Source organism: Mustela nigripes, chromosome 7 (assembly GCF_022355385.1).
Source record: "Mustela nigripes isolate SB6536 chromosome 7, MUSNIG.SB6536, whole genome shotgun sequence".
NCBI lineage: Eukaryota > Metazoa > Chordata > Mammalia > Carnivora > Mustelidae > Mustela > Mustela nigripes.
This window is the reverse complement of record NC_081563.1, coordinates 78,933,552-78,944,450: the sequence shown is the minus strand read 5'-3', so window position 1 is coordinate 78,944,450 and position 10,899 is coordinate 78,933,552. Positions and strand designations below refer to the sequence as shown.

The 10,899-nt window shown below is 50.1% G+C and overlaps 1 protein-coding gene across 1 annotated transcript in view; it reads right to left on the bottom strand.

Moving 5' to 3' along the window:
• Nucleotides 1–10,343, bottom strand: part of EPAS1 (endothelial PAS domain protein 1) — an 83,617-nt gene extending 73,274 nt beyond the window's left edge. Inside the window, exon 1 of the mRNA XM_059406233.1 lies at nt 9,767–10,343. Within this exon, the coding sequence (XP_059262216.1) occupies nt 9,767–9,792 (26 nt within the window). The 5' untranslated portion in view covers nt 9,793–10,343. The remainder of the gene's footprint in view (nt 1–9,766) is intronic.
• Between the last annotated feature and the right edge of the window lie 556 nt (nt 10,344–10,899).

Sequence of the window (10,899 nt, the reverse complement as noted above, 5' to 3'; positions counted from 1 at the left end):
CAGGCAAGGAAGCCAGAAGACTGAGAAGGGCCTGGTTCCCATGCCCCACCCACCATTAATTCCCCTAAGTCCCTGGTATAGAATAAAGGACAGACTTCTGCGGCGGAGTGATATGGTTACATTTATAGAAGCTCCCCTCTCACCAGCGAAATGTGACCTTCATACTTTTCTTATCTTAATATCTGGGTAAACATTTGTTGTGCAAGCGCACAAATAAAGGTTCTAAAGGTGAAATGCAGTGTGTCTGCCTAACACCATGCTTCTCCAACCCCAGGCACCAGAAAGCCCTTTTGGCTCCGCAGAGGACTTCTCTCTCCCTTTACCCCAGGCACCAAAATTAGCTTCATCGGCCTTAGCCAGTCCTGGAGTGAATACTGCCATTCGAAAATAGCATCTGAGGACTCTTGGAAACACGGGAGAAGAATACAAGGGGACAGTGGTTTAGACACTGAAGAAAGCAAATTTCACTGAAATGATCTTTAAGCAAAGGGTATAGGAAATGAGCATTATCAGGATTTGCTCTGGAATCTTTATTAAGTGAATGGTAGTAGTCTTCTAGCTCCTTGCAGTGCCCCACATGGCATATTTTACATACCCTAGTTTACTCCACTATGCACGACAGTCCTCATTCAGAAAAATATTTCAGAGATTATGTCCGTTGACCAAAGGACCTGTGCTTGAACTCAAACATTTCACTTAGCAGTCTTTTAAATTCTAGAATAATCTGTAAAACCATCTTGGGTCCTGTTTTCTTAGATATCCGATCATCCAGAATTGATTTTTTTAAAATTTGTTTTAAAGTTCCAAGGAATGGATCCTCAAACAGCCCCTCGTGAGCACAATTCTCTGTTGTTTCCCTGTGGAATTCATAAACAGAGCAAAGCCACCAATTTTCTGGTGTGTGCTTAAAGCCACTCTTTCCTGCAACTGTGTATGACATCTTTTTCTAGGACAATCTTTCTCAATACTCCAAAGTGCTTCAGCAACAGGAAGTTGTAAAGGTAGGAAGGAGCCCGGTAAATATTTGCTGTAATTACTCATTAGTAATGCGGGTAGTTACCATTGAAGTTTGAGTCACCCCCTTTGTGCTCTTGGATCTTTATTACCTTTTAATAGGAGCCCCAGGAATACCTAGGGAGCCTATCCTCACCGAGGACACCTGGGTCTGGTGGTAGGTTTCACTGCAGACAGTGTGGCTTGCTTCTGCCAGAAGCTCCATTTCTCAAGTATAAAATTAGGATAATGTTTTGCCCTTCCTTCCCCCTGCCCCCAACCCAGGGGCAGTCAGGACAAGTATCATCATACAAGACAAATCTTTTTGAAACTTTTGTGTCAAGAGTACAATATGTGTTATCTGTTAATACAATATCAAGACACAGGGGAAAAAAACACTCTGTGGCTACACACAGCCCAGGGACTTAAAGGATTACCACCACCAATAACCATATGATCTCACTGATGTATTTTAAAGGATTTACAAAATGCTTTCGAATGGTCTCAGATTGAGGACTTGTCTCTTATTCATAGCAACCCGCTGACTCCCACAAGAGCAGGGAGCCTCGGACTGAAAATGAGACTGAGGGAGTCAACTTAAGTCACAACTAAACAACTAAAGTCATGGAGCTGATTGACTTTTACAAAAACTGTAATAGTGGCTGTACCCCCCAGCATCTGCAAGAAGCCAGCACAGCAATGGAGGCTCCCCTCCAGCAGCACCATCACAAGTATGGTATAATGGAGTCATTTTCCTCACTCATGGGTTTTGTTACATAGCCTAACCCAGTAAAACCAATAATGCTAAGATTCCTAGAACTAACCTCTGGGGTTTTTTTGTTTTTGTTTTTTGTTTTTTAATTGGAGGGGCCATAGAAAGGAGATGCAGGAAGTCACTGGAGGCATATAAGAGAGTTCTAACAATCTACTTCCAAGGCTTCAGAGAATTGGAGAAGTGCCAGCTGGGTGTGTGACAGATAAATACACTTTTTTTTTTTAATGGGTCATTCTCCTTACTAACAAACCACCCTTTCTGAAATATCTTCCCACGTGAGAAAAGGCACTGCTTCCCAGAGTCATTATCTTGCACGGAAGTTACCTATAACATTAAAACTAAAGACTTGTCCCAAATTAGTGGGGAAGCGTGTACGTGCTGGGAATATGCGAAGCCTCCGGTGGTCATGCCATGTAAGAATTTTGCTGATGTACAAGTGGCACCCCAGAAACAGCCTGAGGCCATCCAGCAAACCAGTATTTCTAGAGAAACTAGGAAAACGAAAGGCTACCTACACATGGAGGACATTCTAACCTATTCTGTACCTGTCTCCTTGACTCCAGAGATCTCAAAGGGCCCTGCCACTCTTCTTGACTTCATACTTGCAAGCCAGTCTGTGGTTTTCAATTAACAGGACCAGACAACTGGCACCAAATTGTACCCAAACTCTGCCTGGAAATCACAGAGGCTGTGAGGAGCACATACTCATGCATGACTAGCACACCTATGGTGACAGGCACATAAGATATCTCTTGGTTATGATAACTGTCGGTGGTGCACTTACGGTTTACAGCATGGGGAAAACTCAGCAAACCCTTCTAGGCTCACGGTGCTGAAGCCAGTGATGGCTGTGAAGGCTCAGGGCTCCTCAGAGAGAGGGCTCTATAAAAATGCAACATATTATTATTGCAACGGTCTTAGCTATTCTTTATTCCCCCATCCATTCTTTCCTTCCTGTCCTTGCAATTTCAAAAGATCAAAAGCGCCAGAGGAAGTCTTGTGAATCTTGATTTGGAGATGGTTCTTCAGAAGCCACGGAGGAAGACTTCTAACAGGTTATTCTGCACAATGGAGTCTGAAGGCTAAAGGAATTATTGAAGTCCTGCCACCAGTGAAGTGTGGGAGGTGGAAAGCTTTGAACTTCTTGGGGGCTCCTGTCCGAATTGAGGGAAACCCACGAAAAAGAAGAATTTCCAGGACTTCCAAGTCCACCCTTCAGATCTTCAATCCCTGTCTGTGTGTGAGGCTCAATACAGAGATGAGTCACAAAAAAGCAATTATAATAATTATAACTACAACAGCAAAAGCAGTTATCATTTATAGAGTACTTACCACTGTCAGGCATGGTATTAAAAACTTCAGAGACAGCTTAGAAAAGGTTGGGGGAATGAACCTCTGGTTAAATGTATAGACTATAGAGACACTTTGCCCAATTCAAATCCCATTCCCACTGATCTGACCTTTGACAGTTACCTTTCTATACTTCAGCATTCCCAACAGTGAAATTGGGATAATAACAGGGCTCATGCCACAAGGTTGCTAGGAGAATTAAAAGAGTGAATCCATGGAACGTTCTGAGAACAGAGCCTGCACAAAGGAGACTAAAATGTTCAGGGTTTGGGCGCCTGGGTGGCTCAGTGGGTTAAGCCACTGCCTTCAGCTCAGGTCATGATCTCAGGGTCCTGGGATCGAGGCCCGCATCGGGCTCTCTGCTCAGCGGGGAGCCTGCTTCCCTCTCTCTCTCTCTGCCTGCCTCTCTGTCTACTTGTGATCTCTCTCTGTCCAAAAAAAAAAAAAAAAAAAAATGTTCAGGGTTTATGGTTTTGTCCTACTGCATAAATGAGATTTCTCTTAAGGACACACACATTCTTAGCGCATTATAAAAGGGCCACCAAATAACTGCTTGGAGGATGATGGAAAATGTGACAAATTTTCATGGCTCTTTTAAGAAGCATTGAGAAAATGAATCACACTGTGGGGTGCCTGGGGGGCCTCAGGCGGTTAAGTGTCTGACTCTTGATTTCAGCTCAGGTCATGATCTTCAAGTTGTAGGATGCTGTCCAGAGGCTTGTTCTGGGTGTGGAGCCTGCTTAAGATTCTCCCTCTGCCCCTCCTACCCTGGGTGTGTGGGGGGGGGGAGGGGGCGGTGTGGGGAGGAGGAAAAGGAAATGAATCACACCAGAACTAACCCTGGGCTGTGCACTCACTCCCCTTCCAGTCCATGACTGAAGGCAGCCCTGTAGCTTAACTCTACCAGCCAGGTACAGTTAAGCTTTAGGTGCACCACAGAATCTTTACTAGGTACACACACACCCAACCCCTCCCCCATCTCCAAGACAGGGAGAGACACTGGCGGTGAAATCTGGGACCGGAACAGAAAGATCTTGAAATTTAAGGCAATCACCAAATCAGACATTGAACAAAGGCTTGTCTTTCTCAGATCATAGAACCTTCGAGAGCTGGGCAGAATTCCCTCAGGGGGAACTTTTTTAAAAAATGGCTTATATATATCATATCTTGCACCTAATTTCAGAGGCTCACAGTTCACCCCCTGAAGCCTACTCACAAATCCCAGGTTAAGAAACTCCCTCTTGAAGTCCTCCCTCTTGAAGAAGTCCTCCCTCCTTCTTGAAGTCATAACTGTCTGCATGGCTATCCTCAGAGGGACCACAATCTCTATCCCTCTTATTCCCAGAACCTTACTGGACACTTACTCCAGTGCCCCTTACCCAAAAGTTCTAAAGAACAGCAAACATTCATCTTTGGGGCCTGTCCAAAACACGGAAGTACACAACAGGGAACACTCCTGAACCCTCCACATTTTCTTTACTCTCATTACCCCCAACCCTGACCACCAACATCTGACCTACCAGAGCCAGTCTCTATGCTGGTGGTCAGCACCTGCCCTGAATGATTCCAGGGAAAACTATGGATCAATTCTCCCACACACCAACATGCACAATACTTTTCAATAACTGTGCTTGTGTGTGTGATTACTGCCTGAAGAGCTCCAAGAGCTTCACATCTTTACCTTCAAAGGATTTGATCTCAACAAAAAAAGTTACATGTAAGCTGCTCTATCTATGTATTTAGGTAAGCTTCCCTATGTGTCCTCCTCCCCCCATCAGTCAAACGAAGCAACTAAAAGCAACTGAAAGCACCATATCTCCTATTTCTTCAGCTGTTCTTTTTTTTTTTTTTTTTAGATTATTTACTTCTTTATTTGATAGAGAGAGAGAGATCACAAATACACAGAGAGGCAGGCAGAGAGGTAGGCAGAGGGGGGGGGGGAAGCAGGCTCCCTGCTGACAGAGAACCTGATGCGGGGCTCGATCCCAAGACCCCAAGATCATGACCTGAGCTGAAGGCAGAGGCTTTAACCCATTGAGCCACCCAGGCGCCCCTCTTCGGCTCTTCTTTAGCATTTTATCCAGAGTAGGAGCAAGGGTTCAACACACATCTGTTGTCTTACTGATTTATATCAGGCTGTGAACAGCAGAGCTGGTTTTTATCATGAAAATGGACATCATGGGACTGGGGGCTCCGGGAGCAAACACTGCTAACTCCACAATATTGGCAGTTCCAGAGGAACTATTAGTGGTGAACTATCAGAGACAGGCAGTACTAGAAGCAAAAGGGAGACTTCATTAGGTTAAAATGAAAAGTCATGTTGCTATAAGACAGGACTGGGGAAAATACATAAAAAGCAAATGCTACTAGACAGATTTCTTGAAAAAGAGAAAAGCCTAAATCTTGAGAAAACGTGACAGCAAGTATTTTCAAATGTATGGGGCTGAAATCCTGGAGCACTGAGAATTGTCTAATTGGTTCCTTCTACCTGTAAACATTTTATACCATAAATTCCTAGAGAGAGTTGAGGATCACCCTACACACACACACACACACACACACACACACGCAAACTGACTGATTTACATTCTAAGTGAAATAGTTTTGAGTCTCACAGTTTTCACTCCTAGAGAAAATGCCCACTCACTCAGGACAGGAATCAATCTAGCAGCTGCTTAAATGTCTCTGCTGACAGGGGGTTCTCTCCTTCACAAAGCAATCTGCTCTGCTGTGCAACAGTCCTTGCATTGGTTTTGTTTAACGAGGTCCACATATAAGTAAACTTTTTTTCTAAGTGAAATAAAGGGAGAGCACTAAGACAATTGAATTCAAACTTCCCGAAGTTTATAGACAATGGAACCCGCGCCAACTCTGCTTCCTATTTTCCAAAAAGCAAACAGAGCCACTGCTGCTGCAACTTGGAAGTCTTTTATAATTATCTAGAAGAGCAAATCTCCTTTCTACAAGGTTCAGTGATTTGGCAGGGGTGGGTGAGAGGGCCCCGTAATCCTTTGGAAATCATTCTCACTGTTTAGAAGCATTTCAGGCCTGGGGATATTATTTTTGTCAACAATTGGAAAATACGTAATTAATTGAAAGCAATGAACCAGGGTTCGGATTCTGACCAGCACTAACTTTCCTTGTGACTGGAAAAGTCACTGAATTTCTCTGGGCCTCAAACTAGATGATTTCCATGGGCCCTTATAAAATGATCGTTAAGCTCCCCATCAGCAACACAGAAGGAAAAGCAATAAAATAATCCGAGACCACAGCATTCTTTTTGAACTTCGTGAAAGCTGTATGAATTAAGTAAGAAGTACCTGGACCTAGAACGTGTTAGGCCAATTCCTTATTAACCCTGCATTCTGGTGATTTCTGGTAATGCAGTGGACAGAGATAGCAAATGATAACAGAATATTTATGGAAAATATACTTAAATTGAGAAAAGCTGCCTACCAATAGTTTTCCCATCAGAATTGGGAAAAGATGGGCTATGGTTTGGTCTTAGCAGACACTTCCTCTTAGCAGAGGAGCAACCAAGTTCAGCTGACAGGGGAAAGAGGAGAGAGAGCAGTTGGAAAACTTCTGGTCCTGGTGTCTCCAACTCCCCTTCCACCACCGCCCTGCATTAAGTGATCTAAGCATTCCAGAAAGGTGCTCAGAGCTGGGTCTGGCTTTGGAGTGGACTTTGCTCCAGGATTATCCAAAGATCTCATTTACATTTACCTGAACCACTCTCCAATCCCCACACACCTAAGAACTTCCAAACTCCTCTCTCCCCAGGAAAAGACTCAGAAACTGTTTCATCAGGAAGTGAGACACCCTCTAGCTCTTTTTAAATAGGCTCCACACCCAGCATGGAGCCCACTGGCCTGCAGAGCTTGGGGTTGAACTCACCACCCTGAGATCAAGACCTGAGCTGAAATCAGGAGTCCGATGTTCAACCGACTGAGCCACTCAGGCGCCCCAGACACTCTGTAGCTGTTAACAGAATCAGGAACCTTAATTAATAAAACCCCACTTCCACCTGACAGATTGGTACAGAAAGGTGTGTGTTCAAACTTAGCAAGTTTGGAATCAGTGGGAATGCCCACTACCACCAAAATGCACTTGGAGGCCAACCAGCCAGCCCCACTGCCAACATGCAGAAAGCAAACTCTATTATTAAACATTAACATATCCATCTAGGCATGAACGTTTTGGAACAAAATAATCATGCCCACTTCTTGAGGGCTGTTGTTAGAAGGAACACTGCAAATGTTCTGAGCATCTTGAATTTTGGGAAAGAAACGGCTCCCCTGAACCAGACATGGGACAAATCTTAAGAACCAATGTTGCAGAATCATCATCACAAGAGCCCCTTCAGCAGGCATCACACTGCACTTGTGAGGCACTTCTGGAATGCTAAGGACAAGACGCTTAGTATTTCATCTAACTTTGAATGTATGGGTTAACATGCTTTCATGACCCCCTTGTTCCCCCGCAAGGAGCCTGCAGTGAACAAACAGCCAGAGTGAAAAGCAAATACAGATTTCAAAACAGCCCAACATTAGACCACCCTTTACGGGACTCTGGAGGGCGAGGGGGGCACACCGTTTGTCCTGAGTCTGCAACACAAACATCCAAGCAAGTCGCCGAGGGCGGACACACTGGGCGCGACCACGAGCTCTGCTCAGCAGCTCCACAGCGGCCTTTAAAGCGGCTCACCAGGCGATCCCAAGAGTAATTCTTACCGAATTTCTTTTCTTCTCCTATTCAAGCGCCCTCCATCTCTAACGAAGGAGGCATTACAGCAAGCCAAAGTATTATTTCCCGGCTCCCAAGTTTCCTTTGACGATTAATATACAGAACACAAGGACCCGGGGAGAAGCTAACGCTTCACACAACTATCAAGATTGCCATCAGGCCCCACCTCCGCGATTGCAACAGTCACCGATAGCCATCGAAGTTGTATAAGATACCATAAGTTTCCTCGCTGGCGCCAGAGCCAAAGCGCGCTCAGAAGAGCTGACTACAATTTTGTGATTTGGTTGTTCAGTCTTTATATTGCCATCATGATGCAGGCTATGTTCGTTATACAAACTGTGTCGGGATCTTCAGGTCTCTTCCTTCCTTAGCGGCCCTCAAATGACACAGGCCCCCGGGGGAGCTGCGAGGCCCCTGGGGCCCAAGGTCCCTCACCCGTCTCAGGCCCGGGGATGCCACAATGGCACGGGAGGGGGGGTGCGGCCGGGAAAGGGGAGCCGGGTCCCCCAGAAACACAGGAGTGAGGGCCCCGGCGGCGGACCAGAATGCGAACGATTCCCTCCGGTTTATCAAATCCTTATCGGCGCCCCGAGGTGGGAACCGCCGCTTTCCACCAGAAGATACCGGTTTCTGGCACAAGTTCCACAGTGGAAGTCTGAACAAGAACAAATCAACCCAGGCACTGAGCTCTCGGGGCCAGTCATCCCCTCCCTTCGCGGCTCGCTTCCTTCATCCCCGCACACCACCCCGCACCCCTGCGGCTGATCTGCCCGGGCACAGGCCGCGCGTTCTATTCTATTCCCACCAAAATCCAGCCCCGCCAAGCCGCCGCTGAGGATGGGACTGAAAACGCCAGCCCACCGGGACAGCCCCGCCGGGATCAGAGGAGTAGGGGACCAAGCGGCTACTCTCGCACGATCGTGGGAGGCGAGGCCGTACCCACGCTTGCGTAGCCAATAGGTGTATTCACACCCGTGGCCGGAGTGGACCGGGCGGGGAGCGGCCGGGAGGGGGCGGGAAGGCAGTGAGAGTTGGCCGTAATTGCCTCTCACCCAGTGCGAAGAGGCTCGCGAGGGCAGACGGGCAGATCGCGCCTGCCCTTCTTTGCCCTCTCGAGAGAGAAACACCAAGACCCGCCGGGGGCCACCCGGTGTCTCCATTCTCTCCCGGCACACCAACGCATCTGCCCTCGCGAGGCAACCCGGCCCACCACACACTCTCCTCCCGAGGCAAGGTGCAGGATCTGGAAGAGGGTTTCTCCAAGCCTCAGCGGGGTCTGCAAACCCGGAGTAAGGCCCTTTGAAGCGTCCTGGCCCCTCCGCGGAGGCGCGTCCCAGCGCGGCGCTCGGTCTCCGGCCCCTAGCCAGAGTGCGGCTCAGTGCGCTTACAGCAGCTCATTTGGAAGGACCCATGGGGTCCCAAGGAAAAGAGACTAGTGGATGGTGCCCCACACGCGAAACCGGAAAAGGTTAAAAGTTGACCTGCGTCAAGTCAACCCAGAAACATTTCAACATGCTGGCCACAAGAGTTGGGAGGCGGGGGGGTTGGTGGGGGCGCTGGAGCCGCGGCGATCTGGAAAGGTTCCATGCGCCAAAGACCCTCCGACCTCCAGGGCCATCTCCCTGGGCCTCCTGGCCTCATCGCGCGCGCAGACTCGCGACTTCTTCGGGCCACAAACCCCTCCACTGCGGGGCCACAGACCCCTCCACTGCGAAGCCGAAGCGCCGCGTCCGCAGACCGGGCACCTGCTCTCCCGCCCTCAGCCAAAGCCCTCCACACCGATCCTCCGGCCTCAAACACCCCTGCAGACTCGTCTCCTAGACGCTCTCGGTCGCTCCGGCCCCATACGGCGTGGCCATCCCCCTCAGACCAGCTCCCTGGCCGGCGCAGACGCCCGCTTACCTTTTCTTCTCCTTGTCAGCTGTCATTGTCGCCGTGGCGCTGTGAGACGCCAGACACCTGAGCTCCCCGGCCGGTGGGGATTTCAGTCGCCGCCTTCGCTGTTGCCCTCGCCTACTCCTTGTGGCCCGGGCGGGTGTTAAAGGTCCAGGGTGCTCGCAGGTCCCGAGCGCCCCGCACCGTCAGGTGGAAGTTTGCGGGCTGCTGGCTAGGTGCGGGGAGGAGGGTGGAGAAAGGTCCCGGGGAGGAACCTGCACAGGGAGGCGGGGTCGGGGACAGGAGTGGGAGGAGGCTGTCAAACCCAAAAAGAGGGCCGCGAGAGCGGGACCTTAGTTCCTTTTTCCCACGAAGAGAAGTCACTTTTCTGGGTTTTCAAAAAATAAAGATAAGAAGTGGCTGCAACGACTGGAGTTGGAAGAGTCCAAGGGCGGGCGGGCGCGACCGCGGAGGTGACCATACAGTCTCAGGACACTGCCGAGGATTGTACAGCCGCCTCAGGATAGCGCTGCGTTGAGTGCACGGGATGTGCCGCGGACCGCTCTCAAATGTCCGGCTCCCGGGGCCGCCAGCCCACTTTAAAAACTCCTGCGGCCGGGCGGGGGAGGGCGCGGGGGGCGAGGGCGCAGGGGGCGGGGGCGGGCGTGCGCCGGCAGGCCCCGCCCCCGCCCACCCCGCCCGCGCCGCGCCGCGCCGCGCGCCCGGGCAGCCCACTGCGTCCCGGCCAATGGGGAGGCGCGGCCGCAGCCTCTGCCCTGACCCCGGCCCGCCCCCTGCCCCCGCGCTCTGCTCCGTCGCGGCCCGCCCGCCCCGCCCCCTCCCGGTGCAGTTCCAGAAGTTGTTTATGAGGTCGGCGGGGTGGCTTGTGGCAAGGTGGGACTCCGCACCGGGCAAGCGCAACCTAAGTGGGGCTAACCGGCCGCGAGCAGTCCGTCTCCGGGAGTGCCGCGGACAATGGGAGTGCCCCTTTGCACCTAGGCGTCCTTTCACCTCTGCCGTACCTTTGGGACAGGGCATGGCCGCGAGCTCCGAGGGTCCGGTGCGCTGCCACACCACGCAGAGCCGCTCCGCAGTGCCGCTCCCGCGTCCCTCGATCTGCAGCCTGGTTCCTGGGCCCTCCAGGGATAATTCCGAGGGCC